Genomic DNA, 24,605 nt, shown 5'->3' with positions numbered 1-24,605 from the left:
CATTTTTGATGCATTTTCATGCGTTTTTGCCATACATTTTTTCCAATGCATTGTATAGGGAAAACACAGGCAAATCCGCACAAAGAATGGACATGCTGCATCTTTTTCCGCACATGAAATTCAGTCAGGAAAAATCCTGATCATGTGCACAGATCTTCCAAAATGTCATAGGAAATCATGTGATAAGGTTTGCAATGCATTTTTTGAGGCCAATTCCACGCGAAATTGCAGCATCAAAAACGCACCGTGTGCACATAGCCTAAGAGATCAGCTCAATAATGTATGTAGCTTGTATTATAAAATCGAGTAATAGATCTGTCTTAAGGTGTTGTTTAGGATTAGAAAAAGTGGCCTGCTTACTTTTCTGACTACAAGGACTTTACGTATACTATATGTTTGGTATTCAGGTGAATGGGATGGAGTTGTAATAACAGACTAAGGATAAATATGGCGCTGTTTCTTGAAAAATAAGCAGAACAACCCAGATTTCCATCCAATACATTTTTAATTATTTACCAGTGGATAAATTGGTAATTTACTATTTTTCTGTGCCAGGAAGTAGCCATCTATGACTTGGCTTAAAGGGAATCGGTCAAAACAGTCTACCATCCCCAACCTGTTTATATGGTCTGAAACATATTATCATCCACCCCTTTACTGATGCAATCTGTTATTTCCTGCCTGAGAAATCACTGTTTTAATTAAAAGGGAATCTGTAAGCAGGTTTTTGCTATGTAATGTGAGAGCAGCATAATGTAGGGGCAGAGACTCTTATTCCAGCGATGTATCACTTACTGGACTGCTTGATATCATTTTGATAAATTCACTGTTTTCTCTGCTGCAAATCTAGCAGTTCTCTGAATGCTGAGCCCTGTGTAATCCCGCCCACACCACTGATTGGCCACTTTCTGTGTACGCTGCATAGAAAGCTGAAAGCTGCCAATCAGTGGTAGAGGTGTGGTTATACCTGGTAGCAGGTTTACTAGTCCTCTAGTGAATCCCCTACTGATAAAACACTGATTTCATTTAAACTATACTAAGCAGCCCAGTAAGTGACACATAGCTAGAATCAGGCTCTCAGCCCCCTTATCATGCTGCTGTCAGATTACACAGCAAAAAACTGCTAAAAGGAGATTCCTTTTAAAATAGAACTGAGGCTTAAGTGCTCTGGGTGTGATCAGAGCCCTTCCCAAGCCTATGCCTCCCACGTTCTATTCCCGGCCTAGCCCCACCTTGACCTGATTGACTGACAGCTCACTGGCTGACTACACAGTGAGGAATAGAGATAATTGATCAGAGAGAATAAAAGGTTATTTCTGGACAGACTATTCAAGAACAGACGACCTATGGGGCACACAAGGCCTGGCACCAACCTCGGTGTACGGCAGGTTCATCCACTGGCATGGCATTTCACCAGAAGGTTCACAAGGAGCTTCAACCAAAGGATAATCCAAGCAGCCGCTTAAGAGAAAGTCTACGAAAGGGATAAAAAGCAGCATCATGTGTAAAAGCGAGAACATAAAGAGGTCAGGAGTGGTCAGCGTGGAGCCCGAGCTGCTACCAGGTGTGTACTGGAGGCAAATATGGATGGACTGAAGTACTGCACTAAAGCCATCCCACCAGCGATAAGGTGTACCCCAATCGGGATGGTCCTAACCTCTAGTATTAAAACCTTACTACTGTATGTGTCAAAGTGACGTCAATGTGAGTAAGGCCGAGCAGGACCGGGGCCCAACTATGGACACTCAGCAATGGGAAGCTACAAAAAGGTAATGTCTAGCTCAAAGAAAGGGAGGCCACAGTCTTGTGTGCCCGGAGTGCAAGAAGCTAAAGCAAAACCAAAAGAAATGAGCTGGAGTATAAGTTTTATATAAAGAAAAAAAAGCACACCTGCTTGTTAAAAAAAAGGTACTTTTTTATGAAAACCCCCCAGCAATTCTTACCACTCTGATCCTGTTCAAACTCAGATTACAATCTAAAGATTAAAAAGGGTTATACACTATTTGGGCCAGTTTTAATTACTTACATGCATGTATGTTTGGCTATAAAATCAATTTTTAAGGTGGGTTTTATTAACATTTTTGCCTTCTGCAGTCTCCTTGTTGCACGGTCTGTTGCTGAAGAAAGAGTTAACTGAGAATGCATCAGTGAGCTCCTTCTCATGGGGTAGTTCTGTCTTTTGCTAGCTGATTTATGACCAAAAGACCACATCAAAAGACGAATTCACAGAGAAATAAAGACTTTACCTTTGCTGCAGTGGACGAGCATTTGAGGTCTTTGTAGAACAATGGAGACGTGGCTGACATGCGCCGATGGGCGGTGGTATCTGGCATGGACCGGCACCGACGAGATGAAACAACCGGCACACGACTGGTCTGGTCCTATATACACCAGCGCATGCGATTCTGCGGACAGATACTCCGGAGCTTCCAAATCCACCAAACTCATCAAAACGACCTTAGTCAGAAGAATTCACAATATTTAAAGTCCTGAACTATTTAAATCGGCATTTGTGGCACTAAGAGTGGTTTTTTCGGAAAGACATGCGCGACATATTGCCATGATATTGACCACGACCAACTTATATGATCCAGAAATGCGGGATGTCGGTTCCAGATGTTAATTAAAGGGAACCCGTCACCAGGAGAAAAGTGACCGGTTCTGCTCATATTTTATCCTTGTTGCTCCTGTTAGTTTTTTTATAAATCCGCCATACGGTACCAGAGGTATGGACCTTTTTCTTAAGTGATTTTTATGGTCTTTCCCAAGGGGGTGTGGCTTACAAGATTCTCCGGGGGTGTCCGTATTGTTACCCTGTAAGCCACGCCCCCTTGATAAAGACCCTAAAAAAGTAGCAAGAATTAAAAAGTCCCAGATTTCTAGAGCAGTGTGTTGGATTTAGAAGAAAAAAAAACAACTGAGTATTCAGGGGAAGAGCAGGAATAAAGTATATTTGCCTATATACCCGAATGGATAACATCCAATCATTGGCCTCAGTCACAAGCTGAACTGTCTGCATTACCAGTGGTGGCCAGCAGGGCACCACAAGAGCCGCAGCTCCGGAGCAGAAGGGACCGACCTGCTGAGTGGTTTGGGATTGCTGGTTTTTATCCCTTGAAATCCCCCTTTTAAATCAGTGAGAAGGCGGCTGTGATGGGATCTTACAGGACCTCACCTCTGTCAGATTGTGCTGCCTCAGGGAGGAAAGCTGATAGGGGTCCAGGAACAGCCCCGATGGGAGCGTCTCTCGGAGCAATATGCTGCAGCCGCTCATCTGCTCTGCAGAGCTGGGAACCTGCACTCTGGTCACCAGATCCCTAAAAGCACCAAAACAAAGCGCCTGTGTCACAGGGATTTTACACAGATATAAACATCTATAACAGGAGCCCACAACTTCATATGCAAAGTATGGTGCGAATATCTAATACTAATGCAGAGGAGACATGGGGCCACATCAGGCACCAATTCCTAGATATGAGCGCGACCCCCGCACCTGATAACATACGCCCAGTCATGTCACTGGAAGAATTATTACAGTTATATCACAGAACGTCAAAATGCAAATACTGTTATCCCACCACACAGATATTACACACAGCGATGTCACAGCAGAGTGATAACCCACACAGCGATGTCACAGCAGAGTGATAACCCACACAGCGATGTCACAGCAGAGTGATAACCCACACAGCAATGTCACAGCAGAGTGATAACCCACACAGCAATGTCACAGCAGAGTGATAACCCACACAGCAATGTCACAGCAGAGTGATAACCCACACAGCAATGTCACAGCAGAGTGATAACCCACACAGCAATGTCACAGCAGAGTGATAACCCACACAGCGATGTCACAGCAGAGTGATAACCCACACAGCGATGTCACAGCAGAGTGATAACCCACACAGCAATGTCACAGCAGAGTGATAACCCACACAGCGATGTCACAGCAGAGTGATAACCCACACAGCGATGTCACAGCAGAGTGATAACCCACACAGCGATGTCACAGCAGAGTGATAACCCACACAGCGATGTCACAGCAGAGTGATAACCCACACAGCGATGTCACAGCAGAGTGATAACCCACACAGCGATGTCACAGCAGAGTGAAAACCCACACAGCGATGTCACAGCAGAGTGATAACCCACACAGCGATGTCACAGCAGAGTGATAACCCACACAGCGATGTCACAGTATAGTGATAACCCACACAGCGATGTCACAGAAGAGTGATAACCCACACAGCGATGTCACAGTATAGTAATAACCCACACAGCGATGTCACAGTATAGTGATAACCCACACAGCGATGTCACAGTATAGTGATAACCCACACAGCGATGTCACAGAAGAGTGATAACCCACACAGCGATGTCACAGAAGAGTGATAACCCACACAGCGATGTCACAGTATAGTGGTAACCCACACAGCAATGTCACAGCAGAGTGATAACCCACACAGCGATGTCACAGTATAGTGATAACCCACACAGCGATGTCACAGTATAGTGATAACCCACACAGTGATGTCACAGTATAGTAATAACCCACACAGCGATGTCACAGTATAGTGATAACCCACACAGCAATGTCACAGAAGAGTGATAACCCACACAGCAATGTCACAGAAGAGTGATAACCCACACAGCGATGTCACAGTATAGTAATAACCCACACAGCGATGTCACAGTATAGTGATAACCCACACAGCGATGTCACAGTATAGTGATAACCCACACAGCGATGTCACAGAAGAGTGATAACCCACACAGCGATGTCACAGTATAGTAATAACCCACACAGCGATGTCACAGCAGAGTGATAACCCACACAGCGATGTCACAGTATAGTGATAACCCACACAGCGATGTCACAGTATAGTGATAACCCACACAGCGATGTCACAGAAGAGTGATAACCCACACAGCGATGTCACAGAAGAGTGATAACCCACACAGCGATGTCACAGCATAGTGATAACCCACACAGCGATGTCACAGCAGAGTGATAACCCACACAGCGATGTCACAGCAGAGTGATAACCCACACAGCGATGTCACAGTATAGTGATAATACACAGCGATGTCACGGTATAGTGATAACCCACACAGCGATGTCACAGCAGAGTGATAACCCACACAGCGATGTCACATTATAGTGATAACCCACACAGCGATGTCACAGAAGAGTGATAACCCACAAAGCGATGTTACAGTATAGTGATAACCCACACAGCGATGTCACAGTACAGGAATAATAGACACAATGGTGTCACAGTACAGGAATATTACGCACAGTGGTGTCACAGTACACGAATAATACACACAGTGATGTCACAGTACAGGGATAATACACACAGTGATGTCACAGTACAGGGATAATAGACACAATGGTGTCACAGTACAGGAATATTACGCACAGTGGTGTCACAGTACACGAATAATACACACAGTGATGTCACAGTACAGGGATAATACACACAGTGATGTCACAGTACAGGGATAATACACACAGTGATGTCACAGTACAGGGATAATTAACACAGTGACGTCACAGTACAGGGATAATACACACAGTGACGTCACAGTACAGGGATAATAAACACAGTGACGTCACAGTACAGGGATAATAAACACAGTGATGTCACAGTACAGGGATAATAAACACAGTGACGTCACAGTACAGGGATAATAAACACAGTGATGTCACAGTACAGGGATAATACACACAGTGACGTCACAGTACAGGGATAATACACACAGTGATGTCACAGTACAGGGATAATAAAAACAGTGACGTCACAGTACAGGGATAATACACACAGTGATGTCACAGTACAGGGATAATAAACACAGTGACGTCACAGTACAGGGATAATACACACAGTGATGTCACAGTACAGGGATAATAAACACAGTGATGTCAGAGTACAGGGATAATAAACACAGTGACGTCACAGTACAGAGATAATAAACACATTGACGTCACAGTACAGGGTTAATACACAGTGATGTCACAGTACAGAGATAACATACACAGTGATGTCACAGTACAGAGATAATAAACACATTGACGTCACAGTACAGGGTTAATACACAGTGACGTCACAGTACAGAGATAATATACACAGTGATGTCACAGTACAGGGATAATAAATACAGTGATGTCACAGTGCAGGGATAATAAACACAGTGACGTCACAGTACAGAGATAATAAACACATTGACGTCACAGTACAGGGTTAATACACAGTGATGTCACAGTACAGAGATAACATACACAGTGATGTCACAGTACAGAGATAATAAACACATTGACGTCACAGTACAGGGTTAATACACAGTGACGTCACAGTACAGAGATAATATACACAGTGATGTCACAGTACAGGGATAATAAACACAGTGATGTCACAGTGCAGGGATAATAAACACAGTGACGTCACAGTACAGAGATAATATACACAGTGACGTCACATACAGGGATAATAAACACAGTGATGTCACAGTACAGGGATAATAAACACAGTGATGTCACAGTACAGAGATAAACACAGTGATGTCACAGTACAGGGCTAATACACACAGTGATGTCACAGTACAGGGATAATACACAGTGATGTCACAGTACACGAATAATACACAGTGATGTCACAGTACAGGGTTAATACACACAGTGATGTCACAGTACAGAAATAATACATAGTGATGTCACAGTACAGAAATAATACACACAGTGATGTCCCAGTACACGAATAATACACAGTGATGTCACAGTACAGGGATAATACACACAGTGATGTCACAGTACAGAAATAATACACACAGTGATGTCATAATACAGGGGTACTGAACCCAGTGATGTTACAGTACAGGGATAATACACATTGATGTCACAGTACAGGGATAATACACAGAGTGATGTCACAGTACATAAATAATACACACAGTGATGTACAATACAGGGGTACTGAACCCAGTGATGTTACAGTACAGGGATAAGGGGTAATGTTTCTCCTGGTGAAGAGTGACATGATAAGCCTGGCATGCCAATGTGAGACTTTTAAGCTTTGCTACTTCCAATAAGTGGACCTAGAGTTCTAGTCCTTTTCCTCTCTGAAGAGGCAATTTGCATATTTCATTTCCCAGAGAAGCATGCAAGACTTAAAAGTCTCCTCACATTGTCATGCCAGACTAGACTAGACATCTCCATAAGGAGAAACGTTACCCCCTGGATCCCAGTCAGACGCCTCTCGCCTAGCCAAACCAGATCTCACACTTTGCACTGATGAGGGGGTGGCACCCTGAAACACTGTATCTGCAAACTGAGATTCTGGTTTGGCTTTTATTCTAAGTCATGTGACAAGGCTCGTTAAAGGGTCACTATTGACTTTTAGGATCGCTACTTCCAATACGAGGTGCTAAAGTTCTAGTCTTCTTCCTCTCTGAAGAAGCAATTTGCATAGGATAGGGATAATACACAGTGACATCACAGTACAGGGATAATACACAGTGATGTCACAGTACAGGGATAATACACACAGTGATGTCACAATACAGGGATAATACACACAGTGACGTCACAGTACAGGGATAATACACACAGTGACGTCACAGTAGAGGGATAATAAACACAGTGACGTCACAGTACAGGGATAATATACACAGTGATGTCACAGTACAGGGATAATACACACAGTGATGTCACAATACAGGGATAATACACACAGTGACGTCACAGTACAGAGATAATATACACAGTGATGTCACAGTACAGGGATAATAAACACAGTGACGTCACAGTACAGGGATAATAAACACAGTGATGTCACAGTACACGAATAATACACAGTGATGTCACAGTACAGGGTTAATACACACAGTGATGTCACAGTACAGAAATAATACATAGTGATGTCACAGTACAGAAATAATACACACAGTGATGTCCCAGTACACCAATAATACACAGTGATGTTACAGTACAGGGATAATACACATTGATGTCACAGTAAAGGGATAAGGGGTAATGTTTCTCCTGGTGAAGAGTGACATGATAAGCCTGGCGTGCCAATGTGAGACTTTTAAGCTTTGCTACTTCCAATAAGTGGCGCTAGAGTTCTAGTCCTCTTCCTCTCTGAAGAGGCAATTTGCATATTTCATTTCCCAGAGAAGCATGCAAGGCTTAAAAATCTCCTCAAATTGTCATGCCAGACTAGACTAGGCATCTCCATAAGGAGAAATGTTACCCCCTGGATCCCAGTCAGACGCCTCTCGCCTAGCCAAACCAGATCTCACACTTTGCACTGATGAAGGGGTGGCACCCTGAAACACTGTATCTGCAAACTGAGATTCTGGTTTGGCTTTTATTCTAATTCATGTGACAAGGCTCGTTAAAGGGTCACTATTGACTTTTAGGATCGCTACTTCCAATACGAGGTGCTAAAGTTCTAGTCCTCTTCCTCTCTGAAGAAGCAATTTGCATAGGATAGGGATAATACACAGTGACATCACAGTACAGGGATAATACACAGTGACGTCACAGTACAGGGATAATACACAGTGACGTCACAGTACAGGGATAATACACACAGTGATGTCACAATACAGGGATAATACACACAGTGACGTCACAGTACAGGGATAATAAACACAGTGACGTCACAGTACAGAGATAATAAACACAGTGACGTCACAGTACAGAGATAATAAACACAGTGACGTCACATTACAGGGATAATAAACACAGTGACGTCACAGTACAGGGCTAATACACACAGTGATGTCACAGTACAAGGATAATACACAGTGATGTCAGAGTACAGGGATAATAAACACAGTGACGTCACAGTACAGAGATAATAAACACAGTGACGTCACAGTACAGGGATAATAAACACAGTGATGTCACAGTACAGGGCTAATACACACAGTGATGTCACAGTACAGGGATAATACACAGTGATGTCACAGTACACGAATAATACACAGTGATGTCACAGTACAGGGTTAATACACACAGTGATGTCACAGTACAGAAATAATACACACAGTGATGTCATAATACAGGGGTACTGAACCCAGTGATGTTACAGTACAGGGATAATAAACACAGTGACGTCACAGTAGAGGGATAATAAACACAGAGATGTCACAGTACAGGGATAATAAACAGAGTGACGTCACAATACAGGGATAATAAACACAATGACGTCACAGTACAGAGATAATAAACACAGTGATGTCACAGTACAGGGATAATAAACACAGTGATGTCACAGTACAGTGATAATACACAGTGATGTCACAGTACAGGGATAATAAACACAGTGATGTCACAGTACAGTGATAATACACAGTGATGTCACAGTATAGTGATAACCCACACAGCGATGTCACAGTATAGTGATAACCCACACAGCGATGTCACAGTATAGTGATAACCCACACAGCGATGTCACAGTATAGTGATAACCCACACAGCGATGTCACAGTACAGCAGAGGTGGGGAACCTCAGGCCAGCGGCCCATTTACGGCCCTCGGTGACCTTTTATCCAGCCCCTGGGTAGATTCCCAGGTACTGCAGTGCTTGAGCCAGCAGTTGTATTTGGCGGCCGTCGGCCCATTAATTTCTTCTTGCCCTGTGAGCACAGACACGTGCTGCTCACTACTGAACGCTGAGGCGCGTGCAATGAAAGATTACGTCCTGACACCAGTGCTAGCGTCAGGATGTATTTTGTGGGTGGAGTTAGCGCAGCACAATTTGTACGGCCCCCGAAGGATGGTATAAATATCCAAATAATAGCCCTTGGCAAAAAAAAAGAGATTTTCCACCCCTGGAGTACAGGAATAAACCATAGTTATGTCACAGTACAGGAATAATAGACACAATGGTGTCACAGTACAGGAATATTACGCACAGTGGTGTCACAGTCCACGAATAATACACACAGTGATGTCACAGTACAGGGATAATACACAGTGATGTCACAGTACAGGGATAATACACACAGTGATGTCACAGTACATAAATAATACACACAGTGATGTACAATACAGGGGTACTGAACCCAGTGATGTTACAGTACAGGGATAAGGGGTAATGTTTCTCCTGGTGAAGAGTGACATGATAAGCCTGGCGTGCCAATGTGAGACTTTTAAGCTTTGCTACTTCCAATAAGTGGCGCTAGAGTTCTAGTCCTCTTCCTCTCTGAAGAGGCAATTTGCATATTTCATTTCCCAGAGGAGCATGCAAGGCTTAAAAGTCTCCTCACATTGTCATGCCAGACTAGACTAGGCATCTCCATAAGGAGAAACGTTACCCCCCTGGATCCCAGTCAGACGCCTCTCGCCTAGCCAAACCAGATCTCACACTTTGCACTGATGAGGGGGTGGCACCCTGAAACACTGTGTCTGCAAACTGAGATTCTGGTTTGGCTTTTATTCTAAGTCATGTGACAAGGCTCGTTAAAGGGTCACTATTGACTTTTAGGATCGCTACTTCCAATAGGAGGCGCTAAAGTTCTAGTCCTCTTCCTCTCTAAAGAAGCAATTTGCATAGGATAGGGATAATACACAGTGACATCACAGTACAGGGATAATACACAGTGACGTCACAGTACAGGGATAATACACAGTGATGTCACAGTATAGGGATAATAAACACAGTGACGTCACAGTATAAGGATAATAAACACAGTGACGTCACAGTACAGAGATAATAAAACAGTGATGTCACAGTACAGAGATAATAAACACAGTGATGTCACAGTACAGAGATAATAAACACAGTGATGTCACAGTACAGGGATAATAAACACAGTGATGTCACAGTACAGGGATAATACACAGTGACGTCACAGTACAGGGATAATACACAGTGATGTCACAGTTCAGGCATAATAAACAGAGTGACGTCACAGTACAGAGATAATAAACACAGTGACGTCACAGTACAGGGATAATACACAGTGACGTCACAGTACAGGGATAATACACAGTGATGTCACAGTTCAGGGATAATAAACAGAGTGATGTCACAGTACAGAGATAATAAACACAGTGATGTCACAGTACAGAGATAATAAAACACAGTGATGTCACAGTACAGAGATAATAAACACAGTGATGTCACAGTACAGAAATAATAAACACAGTGACATCACAGTACAGGGATAATACACAGTGACGTCACAGTACAGGGATAATACACAGTGACGTCACAGTACAGAGATAATACACACAGTGATGTCACAGTACAGGGATAATACACAGTGACGTCACAGTACAGGGATAATAAACACAGTGATGTCACAGTACAGGGATAATAAACACAGTGACGTCACAGTACAGAGATAATAAACACAGTGACGTCACAGTACAGGGATAATAAACGCAGTGACGTCACAGTACAGGGATAATAAACACAGTGATGTCACAGTACAGAAATAATAAACACAGTGACATCACAGTACAGGAATAATAAACACCAGTGACGTCACAGTACAGGGATAATAAACACAGTGTTGTCACAGATCAGGGATAATACACACAGTGTTGTCACAGATCAGGGATAATAAACACAGTGATGTCACAGTACAGAAATAATAAACACAGTGACGTCACAGTACAGGGATAATAAGCACAGTGATGTCACAGTACAGGGATAATAAACACAGTGACGTCACAGTACAGAGATAATAAACACAGTGACGTCACAGTACAGAGATAATAAACACAGTGACGTCACAGTACAGGGATAATAAACGCAGTGACGTCACAGTACAGGGATAATAAACACAGTGATGTCACAGTACAGAAATAATAAACACAGTGACATCACAGTACAGGAATAATAAACACCAGTGACGTCACAGTACAGGGATAATAAACACAGTGTTGTCACAGATCAGGGATAATAAACACAGTGTTGTCACAGATCAGGGATAATACACACAGTGTTGTCACAGATCAGGGATAATAAACACAGTGATGTCACAGTACAGAAATAATAAACACAGTGACATCACAGTACAGGGATAATAAACACCAGTGATGTCACAGTACAGGGATAATAAACACAGTGTTGTCACAGATCAGGGATAATACACACAGTGTTGTCACAGATCAGGGATAATAAACACAGAGATGTCACAGTACAGGGATAATAAACACAGTGACGTCAGAGTACAGGGATAATAAACACAGTGACGTCACAGTACAGGGATAATACACACAGTGTTGTCACAGATCAGGGATAATAAACACAGTGACGTCACACTACAGGTATAATAAACACAGTGACGTCAGAGTACAGGGATAATACACACAGTGACGTCACAGTACAGGGATAATAAACACAGTGACGTCACAGTACAGGGATAATAAACACAGTGACGTCACAGTACAGAGATAATACACACAGTGACGTCACAGTACAGGGATAATACACAGTGACGTCACAGTACAGGGATAATAAACACAGTGACGTCACAGTACAGGGATAATAAACACAGTGATGTCACACTACAGGGATAATAAACACAGTGACGTCACAGTACAGGGATAATAAACACAGAGATGTCACACTACAGGGATAATGAACACAGTGACGTCACACTACAGGGATAATGAACACAGTGACGTCACACTACAGGGATAATAAACACAGTGACGTCACAGTACAGAGATAATAAACACAGTGACGTCACAGTACAGAGATAATAAACACAGTGATGTCACAGTACAGAGATAATAAACACAGTGATGTCACAGTACAAGGATAATACACAGTGATGTCACAGTACAGGAATATTACGCACAGTGGTGTCACAGTACACAAATAATACACAGTGACGTCACAGTACAGGGCTAATACACACAGTGATGTCACAGTACAGGGATAATACACAGTGATGTCACAGGACACGAATAATACACAGTGATGTTACAGTACAGGGTTAATACACACAGTGATGTCACAGTACAGAAATAATACATAGTGATGTCACAGTACAGAAATAATACACACAGTGATGTCCCAGTACACGAATAATATACAGTGATGTCACAGTAGAGGGATAATACACAGTGATGTCACAGTACAGAAATAATACACAGTGATGTCACAATACAGGGGTACTGAACCCAGTGATGTTACAGTACAGGGATAAGGGGTAATGTTTCTCCTGGTGAAGAGTGACATGATAAGCCTGGCGTGCCAATGTGAGACTTTTAAGCTTTGCTACTTCCAATAAGTGGCGCTAGAGTTCTAGTCCTCTTCCTCTCTGAAGAGGCAATTTGCATATTTCATTTCCCAGAGAAGCATGCAAGGCTTAAAAGTCTCCTCACATTGTCATGCCAGACTAGACTAGGCATCTCCATAAGGAGAAATGTTACCCCCTGGATCCCAGTCAGACGCCTCTCGCCTAGCCAAACCAGATCTCACACTTTGCACTGATGAGGGGGTGGCACCCTGAAACACTGTATCTGCAAACTGAGATTCTGGTTTGGCTTTTATTCTAATTCATGTGACAAGGCTCGTTAAAGGGTCACTATTGACTTTTAGGATCGCTACTTCCAATACGAGGTGCTAAAGTTCTAGTCCTCTTCCTCTCTGAAGAAGCAATTTGCATAGGATAGGGATAATACACAGTGACATCACAGTACAGGGATAATACACACAGTGACGTCACAGTACAGGGATAATAAACACAGTGACGTCACAGTACAGGGATAATAAACACAGTGACGTCACAGTACAGAGATAATACACAGTGACGTCACAGTACAGGGATAATACACAGTGACGTCACAGTACAGGGATAATACACAGTGACGTCACAGTACAGGGATAATACAAAGTGACGTCACACTACAGGGATAATAAACAGAGTGACGTCACAATACAGGGATAATAAACACAATGACGTCACAGTTCAGGGATACTAAACACAGTGATGTCACACTACAGAGATAATAAACACAGTGATGTCACAGTACAGGGATAATAAACACAGTGATGTCACAGTACAGTGATAATACACAGTGATGTCACAGTATAGTGATAACCCACACAGTGATGTCACAGTATAGTGATAACCCACACAGCGATGTCACAGTATAGTGATAACCCACACAGCGATGTCACAGTATAGTGAAAACCGACACAGGGATGTCACAGTATAGTGATAACCCACACAGCGATGTCACAGTATAGTGATAACCCACACAGCGATGTCACAGTATAGTGATAACCTACCCAGCGATGTCACAGTATAGTGATAACCCACACAGTGATGTCACAGTATAGTGATAACCCACACAGTGATGTCACAGTATAGTGATAACCCACACAGTGATGTCACAGTATAGTGATAACCCACACAGCGATGTCACAGTATAGTGATAACCCACACAGCGATGTCACAGTATAGTGATAACCCACACAGCGATGTCACAGTATAGTGATAACCCACACAGTGATGTCACAGTACAGGGATAACCCACACAGCGATGTCACAGTACAGCAGAGGTGGGGAACCTCAGGCCAGCGGCCCATTTACGGCCCTCGGTGACCTTTTATCCAGCCCCTGGGTAGATTCCCAGGTACTGCAGTGCTTGGGCCAGCAGTTGTATTTTGCCGGCCCTCGGCCCATTAATTTCTTCTTGCCCTGTGAGCACAGACACGTGCTGTTCACTACTGAACGCTGAGGCACGTGCAATGAAAGATTACGTCCTGACACCAGTGCTAGCGTTAGGCTGTGTTCACACGATGCGTATTTCATGCGTTTCCGCGGCGTTTTTGCAGTTGCGTAAACGCCGCGGAAACGCATGAAAAACGCATGGTAGAAGGGCAGCAATGTTCCCCAATGGAAATCCGCATGTGCTGTGCCCATGATGCGGATTTTTCCGCAGCGTTAACGCTGCGGTCAAAAATCCGCAGCATGTCAATTAATTTTGCGGAAACGCGGCGATTTCGCCGCCATTGACTTGCATTAGAACGCGCCAATTCCGCAAGACAGCATTTGTACTTGCGTAATTGGTGCGTTCTAATGTGCGGATGGTACCCGGGTGTGGAGGAGAGGAGAGTCTCATCCACACCCAGGTACCATTAAAAAAGCTGTAAAAAGAAGAATAAAATAAAAAATAAATGTATTCTTACCTTCTGTCGGCCCGCACAGCGCTCCCGCTTGGTTCCCGGCACTTGCAGTGAGTTGTAGGACCTGCGGTGACGTCAAAGTCATGTGACGGGTCACGTGACGCTGACGTCGGCAGGTCTTTCAATTCAAAGTTGCCGGCAGCCGGGAGAACGGAGTGAGCAGGACAGCGCGGGCCATCGGAGGTAAGTATATACACTCTCTCGGTTCACACTGTATAAATCCATGCTGTTTGCATGGATTTATATAGTGTGACCTAGTTATCAAGCACTTTCCAGGTGATGCTAACATCGCCTGGAAAGAGCTTGTCAATCTGCATGCGGAAACGCATGTGAATCTGCATGTGGATCCGCATGTATTCTGCAGGAAAAACGCATGCACAATCTGCATGCGTTTTTTCTGCCAGGGAGATGCAGAAATGATGCAGAAATTTTCTGCTTCATTTCTGCATCGTGTGCACATACCCTTAGGATGTATTTTGTGGGTGGAGTTAGCGCAGCACAATTTGTACGGCCCCCGAAGGATGGTATAAATATCCAAATAATAGCCCTTGGCAAAAAAAAAGAGATTTTCCACCCCTGGAGTACAGGAATAAACCATAGTTATGTCACAGTACAGGGATAATAGACACAGTGATGTCACAGTACAGGAATATTACGCACAGTGGTGTCACAGTACAGGAATAATAGACACAATGGTGTCACAGTACAGGAATATTACGCACAGTGGTGTCACAGTACACAAATAATACACACAGTGATGTCACAGTACAGGGATAATACACAGTGATGTCACAGTACAGGGATAATACACAGTGATGTCACAGTACAGGGATAATAAACACAGTGATGTCACAGTACAGGAATAATAGACACAATGGTGTCACAGTACAGGAATATTACGCACAGTGGTGTCACAGTACACAAATAATACACACAGTGATGTCACAGTACAGGGATAATACACAGTGATGTCACAGTACAGGGATAATAAACACAGTGGTGTCACAGTACAGGGATAATAAACACAGTGACGTCACAGTACAGGGATAATAGACACAGTGATGTCACAGTACAGGAATATTACGCACAGTGGTGTCACAGTACAGGGATAATACACACAGTGACGTCACAGTACAGGAATAATAGACACAATGGTGTCACAGTACAGGAATATTACGCACAGTGGTGTCACAGTACACGAATAATACACACAGTGATGTCACAGTACAGGGATAATACACAGTGATGTCACAGTACAGGGATAATACACACAGTGATGTCACAGTACAGGAATAATAGACACAATGGTGTCACAGTACAGGAATATTACGCACAGTGGTGTCACAGTACACAAATAATACACACAGTGATGTCACAGTACAGGGATAATACACAGTGATGTCACAGTACAGGGATAATACACAGTGATGTCACAGTACAGGGATAATAAACACAGTGATGTCACAGTACAGGGATAATACACACAGTGATGTCACAGTACATAAATAATACACACAGTGATGTCACAATACAGGGGTACTGAACCCAGTGATGTTACAGTACAGGGATAAGGGGTAATGTTTCTCCTGGTGAAGAGTGACATGATAAGCCTGGCGTGCCAATGTGAGACTTTTAAGCCTTGCTACTTCCAATAAGTGGCGCTAGAGTTCTAGTCCTCTTCCTCTCTGAAGAGGCAATTTGCATATTTCATTTCCCAGAGGAGCATGCAAGGCTTAAAAATCTCCTCAAATTGTCATGCCAGACTAGACTAGGCATCTCCATAAGGAGAAATGTTACCCCCTGGATCCCAGTCAGACGCCTCTCGCCTAGCCAAACCAGATCTCACACTTTGCATTGATGAGGGGGTGGCACCCTGAAACACTGTGTCTGCAAACTGAGATTCTGGTTTGGCTTTTATTCTAAGTCATGTGACAAGGCTCGTTAAAGGGTCACTATTGACTTTTAGGATCGCTACTTCCAATACGAGCTGCTAAAGTTCTAGTCCTCTTCCTCTCTAAAGAAGCAATTTGCATAGGATAGGGATAATACACAGTGACATCACAGTACAGGGATAATACACAGTGACGTCACCGTACAGGGATAATACACACAGTGACGTCACAGTACAGGGATAATACACAGTGATGTCACAGTACAGGGATAATACACAGTGATGTCACAGTACAGGGATAATACACAGTGATGTCACAGTACAGGGATAATAAACACAGTGATGTCACAGTACAGGGATAATACACAGTGATGTCACAGTACAGGGATAATACACAGTGACATCACAGCACAAGGATAATACACAGTGATGTCACAGTACAGGGATAATACACAGTGATGTCACAGTACAGGGATAATAAACACAGTGATGTCACAGTACAGGGATAATACACAGTGATGTCACAGTACAGGGATAATACACAGTGATGTTACAGTATAGGGATAATAAACACAGTGACGTCACAGTACAGGGATAATACACAGTGACGTCACAGTACAGGGATAATAAACACAGTGACGTCACAGTACAGGGATAATACACAGTGACGTCACAGTACAGGGATAATAAACACAGTGATGTCACAGTACAGGGATAATACACAGTGACGTCACAGTACAGGGATGATACACAGTGACGTCACAGTACAGAGATAATAAAACACAGTGATGTCACAGTACAGGGATAATAAACACAGTGATGTCACAGTACAGGGATAATAAACACAGTGACGTCACAGTACAGGGATAATAAACGCAGTGACGTCACAGTACAGGGATAATAAACGCAGTGACGTCACAGTACAGGGATAATAAACACAGTGATGTCACAGTACAGAAATAATAAACAAAGTGACGTCACAGTACAGGGATAATAAACACAGTGACGTCACAGTACAGGGATAATAAACACAGTGATGTCACAGTACAGGGATAATAAACACAGTGACGTCACAGTACAGGGATAATAAACACCAGTGATGTCACAGTACAGGGATAATAAACACAGTGTTGTCACAGATCAGGGATAATACACACAGTGTTGTCACAGATCAGGGATAATAAACACAGAGATGTCACAGTACAGGGATAATAAACACAGTGACGTCACACTACAGGGATAATAAACACAGTGACGTCACAGTACAGGGATAATACACAGTGACGTCACAGTACAGGGATAATAAACACAGTGATGTCACAGTACAGGGATAATACACAGTGACGTCACAGTACAGGGATGATACACACAGTGATGTCACAGTACAGGGATAATACACAGTGACGTCACAGTACAGAGATAATAAAACACAGTGATGTCACAGTACAGGGATAATAAACACAGTGATGTCACAGTACAGGGATAATAAACACAGTGACGTCACAGTACAGGGATAATACACAGTGACGTCACAGTACAGAGATAATAAAACACAGTGATGTCACAGTACAGGGATAATAAACACAGTGATGTCACAGTACAGGGATAATAAACACAGTGATGTCACAGTACAGAAATAATAAACACGGTGACATCACAGTACAGGAATAATAAACACCAGTGATGTCACAGTACAGGGATAATAAACACAGTGACGTCACAGTACAGGGATAATAAACACCAGTGATGTCACAGTACAGGGATAATAAACACAGTGTTATCACAGATCAGGGATAATACACACAGTGATGTCACAGTACAGGGATAATACACAGTGATGTCACAGTACAGAGATAATAAAACACAGTGATGTCACAGTACAGGGATAATAAACACAGTGATGTCACAGTACAGGGATAATAAACACAGTGACGTCACAGTACAGGGATAATAAACACAGTGACGTCACAGTACAGGGATAATACACAGTGACGTCACAGTACAGAGATAATAAAACACAGTGATGTCACAGTACAGGGATAATAAACACAGTGATGTCACAGTACAGGGATAATAAACACAGTGATGTCACAGTACAGAAATAATAAACACAGTGACATCACAGTACAGGAATAATAAACACCAGTGATGTCACAGTACAGGGATAATAAACACAGTGACGTCACAGTACAGGGATAATAAACACCAGTGATGTCACAGTACAGGGATAATAAACACCAGTGATGTCACAGTACAGGGATAATAAACACAGTGTTGTCACAGATCAGGGATAATAAACACAGTGACGTCACAGTACAGAGATAATACACACAGTGATGTCACAGATCAGGGATAATACACACAGTGTTGTCACAGATCAGGGATAATACACACAGTGTTGTCACAGATCAGGGATAATACACACAGTGTTGTCACAGATCAGGGATAATACACACAGTGTTGTCACAGATCAGGGATAATACACACAGTGATGTCACAGATCAGGGATAATACACAGTGATGTTACAGTACAGGGATAATGTGGAGAAAAAGTTTCGGATAAGAAAACTCCTTAAAATGTATCTGTACCTGTGAAATCCATTTTTCAAGATCTCTCTCCGTACAGTGAGTTTGGGACAAAAAGTTTCTGCAATTGAAAAACAAAAGATAATAAACTATTAAATAAAAGATAACAGAAACTTTGCAGCAGCTAAAAGCAATTATTTTCAGGGTACGTGAACACGACGTGTTTTTCAGGCGGATTATGCCTGAGATAGAGCAGCAACAACACCAGAAAAAAATAACATAATGCAGAGCAATATAATAATGACATGGATGTGCACATGTTCCACCCCACGTCACTTCTATTAACCGCGTCAGGGTCCGGAAGCCTTGAAGTGACATGCTCATTCATCAGCCTCCCGCACTATACAGGTACGTAGTGGCAGAGCCGCTGCAGAAACCATTAATGAGGTGCCGGTGGAGACGCCTAAACAAAAGTGACCGACAACATTTTCACCTTGGGAAAGAAGCTGTGTGCACATAGGGTGGGCACTAAGACCGGCATTGTATATTCCAGTCATAGTCCAGAGTACTAAGAAAATGGGACAATTCTCCTTTATTAAGCAGTCATAGACATATTATTATTATTTTTTTCATTTTTACAAATGCTGCAGTTTTGTGGCCTTTTAAAATGCAATTTTTGAGTTAAAACCATAAGTGAGTACAAAAGGAGTGGGAGATATAAAGGGGGGTCTTCTACTGCTCCTTCCTACATCCAATTCTGGCGTTAAGTAAAAAAAAACTACATCAACATCTGCAGTGGTGTTTCTCCAAATAAGACACTTAACAAATCAGTAATGAGCACTTAGGCCACGGCCCCACTGTCAGTATTTGGTCAGTATTCGGTCAGTATTTTTTCTCAGCAGTGGGAGACAAAACCAGGTGAGGAACAATCAGAGAAAAGGTGTAATGGAAACAAGTCACCAATTCTGCATTTATCACCCACTCCTGGTTTTGGCTCCCACTCCTGAGAAAAAACCTTAGACCTTATTCAGACGTCCATGTTTTCACATATGAGTCCTACCCAGGTTTTTCATGGATAGAACAAGTACCTTCTGTAGTTTATGGAGCTCTTTACATGTCCATGTTTTTTGTCCGTTTCTGTTCTGAGTCAAGGATGAAATTCAGCCATCCAAGTCTATGGGCGCTTTAACTAGTTTTATAGTGGAAACTGCTCCAGGAAATGGTCCTTTTTTTGGGGAGTTTTTGGAGGCGTTTTATGTTACCTACAGTAGTTGTAAAGAATTTATCAAGGTTTTTTGCATTTTTTTTTGCTGACGCATTTTATGCAGCCTTTTGGATTGGAGTGAAGTGCACTCTCTTTTCTCCAATCAAGTCTTTTTGAAGCATTTAAAAGATGTTTAAAAGTCTGAACATATGAACGGCAAGTTAATTTTCCATAAAAATAGATAGGAAGATTATTTTCAGTGCTTTGTTAGACCTTTTTAATGCATTTTTAGGACTGCTCCACTCCTAAAAATGCTAGGAAAAGTGCTAACAAAACGCTGCAGGGATTGCAGGAAAAAAACTCAGTGTGAACATACCATTGCAATGTTTTTTTTTTATTTATTGCGTACAAAAAAAAATCACTTATGGTAGAAACTGACATCTGATAAGACCTAAATTTAAGCTTGCCCAAGCAAGAGGCACCAATTTAGGAAGAGATCTGAGCCTCTTAATAAATCTGGTGTGTCTCTGGCTATCAGAAAGCCAAATCTACAGTTGAATGGGATGTCTCCATTCAGTGTGTAGCAGACATTGCCGGGTCCTATGATCAGCTCTTGTTCTCTGGAATAGGAACTGATGCACAGCACTCTGCAATGGCTGCTACACAATGAATGGAGCTGTGCAGTACAGATCTATACAATGTTTACATCCGGCCAAAAACGAATGTCAGACCCCCCACCAAGCTCATACTGATGACATTTCCTGTCCTATGAGTGAACAGATGAACATAAAATCCCTTTAATAAGAACATGGTACCTCACACAATCACTGGTGGTGCAGCTCCATAACACAGAGCAACAGGGACAAGTGCCGTCATATAGACAATGCTGTGCGACCGACACCGGAAAAAAGGAAATTTACAGAAAAATTCAATGTCACAAAAGATCTGTCACCCTGTAATGCCAATTATTTTATTTTACCTGTACTGATCCCAGAACAGAAGAAACTTATCAGTATGAAGAACATCAAAGTCTCCTGTGATTTCGACATGTCAATCTGGAAAAAAATAAGAAATTGTTCAATCAGGACCATTGGTAGAGAAGTCAGTTTGCATCAAATTCACATGTCCATTGTGTCACAGTTACATAGTGGTGTAATTCTTCACCAGTTTAACACATATAAAAGTGGTATAAAATGTTAGTAAGGCCTTATTCAGACATCCGTTTACTTCACGTACGAGAAAAATGGACGCAGTTTCATCCTCAGACCGGCATCCAGGGTGCACCTCGCACTTACCATAAGGCTGCGACGTCTGGAGGTATGGATGCTGGCCCACGGTAGCACAAATCTTTTTGCTCAAATACATATATTTTGGCCCCATTCATCAAGACTAGTATGATTTTTTTGGGGAGTCTTGACGAGGGGGCGTGCTGGAGTCAGATGCACACAACTCTTAGTGAATCTGGAGCATCTGAGCAATGGCGTGCACCTCTGTCTCTGACCGGAGTAAGAAACTCTGCAGCTCGTCATGAGCTTCAGGAGCTGTGGTGTCAAGACCCCACCACGCCTCAGCCTTGCCGATTTTGGTGGAGCAAGGAGAAAGTAGCGAAAAGCAGTAACATTTTGCACAACTCCGAGCTACGCAGAAAAATTGCAACTTTTATTTACGTCGGAATTTTGGGCAAAATTGTTTTGATGAATCAAGGCTTTATGTTCTATCAATGTTAGGCCACTGTTTATCAAAAAACCTAGATAACCAGGGTGTCCTAGTGGTGATACAAAATCAGTCCTCACCTCTCCGGTCCTGAGGACTAGGTATCTTCAGGCTCCTCCACGGCCGATTATTAAAAACATTTCTGAATAACATTTATTATAACTAATTATTAGTCATTTATGAAGGCGTCGGAGTGTGAATAGAATAGAAGAGGGAGAACTTTGGCTGCTCGCCTACACAGCTCTTGATTAGACACCGGTACTATCTATCTCCCAGACTCTGTTTTAGGACTGACATAATCCTTGTGGCCAGAAGGTGGCGGTATAACTCAATGATGATACATGAAGAGCAATGTGGAAAGGACCAAAAGCTGGGTGAGAAGTGCCAGACACTGCATTCGGGCATGTGACTACACTGTGTGCGAGGTCATTACATGGTTGCACTTGGATGGCATGTACTTGGCATGTACTTGGGAGTCTTGGGACTATGGCCAGAGGGCCGAAATAAGGCCAAGACTGCAAAACATTTAGCTCATAGCAGGGACAGTGCCAAAATAAAAAAATATCAAATGTACTCAATCATCTGCAACTTCACCATGGCGCTCCTTGTGGTGTTTGCTTACTTCCCTACAGCAAGAACTTGCCGCATATTCAGCAAGTCAGATGTCATCCAAGTGCAGTCTGATGTTTTACATGCACACACAGACTTGAATGGGTGAATGGCATCCAATATGCGTTACAAATTTTTTCGAACACCGAATCGGTATAAAAAAACAACACAGATCTGCACTGCCCCATTGAATAACATTGGTCCGAGTGCTATCCTGTAAAACATTGCATAGCACTCGTCTGATGTGTACGCTTGTGTGAGAGCCCTTAAATTTATCTACAATTTTTTTTTAAACCCAGAAAATCCCCTGTAACTCCTTTAGGTTTAGGACTGACCTATAGCATTTTGATCCTTTAGAATCCAAGGGGTGACATTTCTCCTTGTGGAGAGTGACATGTCATGCCTGATATGCCAAGGTGAGGTCAGTTTTAAGCCACAATGCTCCTCTGGAAAATATGCAAATTGTCTCATGTGCAAATTGAGATTTTGGTTTTGGCTTTTATCCTAAGTCACGTGACAAGGCTCATTAGAGAGTCAATATTGACTTCTAGGATTGCTACTTCCTATGGGTGGCAGCACGGTGGCTCAGTGGTTAGCATTGTTGCTTTGCAGCGCTGGGGTCCTGGGTTCAAATCCCACCAAGGACAACATCAGCAAGGAGTTTGTATGTTCTCCCCGTGTTTGTGTGGGTTTCCTCTGGGTTCTCCAGTTTCCTCCCACACTCCAAAGACATACTGATAGGGAATGTAGATTATGAGTCCCAATGGGGACAGTGATGATGATGTCTGTAAAGCAGTGTGGAATATGTTAATGGTATATAAAAATAAAGATTATGATTATAGGTGGCGCTATAGAGTTCTAGTCCCAATCTTTTAGGATGAAATTTATTTATTTTTTTCACTTTCACATTCAAACAGCCATAACATTCTTACTTATACTATGAGGCTATGACATGACCATTTGAGGGCTTGTTTTGTTGCAAGTTGTATCACTGGCTCCATTTTTGGGTACATAATATTATTCAACTTTTATTGTCTTTATGGAAAGTAATTGGAAAAATAACAAATTCTGTCATTGTTTTACATTTTAAATTTTACTGCGTTCACAAATCTTCATGTTATTTGCATTTTGTGGATCTGTATAATTACAGCCAGGGCTGTGGAGTCTGTAAGCCAAACCACCAACTCCTCAATTTCCCTGGCTCCGACTCCACAGCACGGCCTCACTACTGAGCGTATACATAAAGTACAGCACAGATTCATCTCAACTAAAAGCCAGATGTTACAGCATAGCGGATGGGATTTGTAGAAATCCCAAGCCCACAATGGGTCTCCATGCACCTGCAGATCACCCGCAGAAACTGACACGCAGCACGTCTTTCAGACCCGCAGCATGTCAATTTCTCTTGCGGGTCCCAGGGCTGTGGAGCCGGAGTCGTGAAGTCGGAGTTAGTTTTGGTTGGAGTCGGTAAAAATGTACAGACTCCGACTCCAGCTTT

At 42.7% G+C, this 24,605-nt stretch overlaps 1 protein-coding gene across 1 annotated transcript in view; it reads right to left on the bottom strand.

Annotated features, from left to right (window-relative positions):
- The window catches only part of PIGX (phosphatidylinositol glycan anchor biosynthesis class X), a 31,623-nt gene that overhangs the window by 1,470 nt on the left and 5,548 nt on the right, over positions 1–24,605 (bottom strand). Inside the window, 5 exon segments of the mRNA XM_073673489.1 lie at positions 1,374–1,474; positions 2,247–2,457; positions 3,176–3,317; positions 19,645–19,702; positions 21,765–21,840. Of these exon segments, the coding sequence (XP_073529590.1) occupies positions 1,374–1,474; positions 2,247–2,457; positions 3,176–3,317; positions 19,645–19,702; positions 21,765–21,840 (588 nt within the window).

This window comes from Phyllobates terribilis, unplaced genomic scaffold (genome assembly GCF_046119375.1).
Source record: "Phyllobates terribilis strain yellow unplaced genomic scaffold, ASM4611937v1 Scaffold_3__8_contigs__length_932513732, whole genome shotgun sequence".
NCBI classification, from domain to species: Eukaryota; Metazoa; Chordata; class Amphibia; order Anura; family Dendrobatidae; genus Phyllobates; species Phyllobates terribilis.
This window is presented reverse-complemented; position numbering and strand designations above follow the sequence as displayed.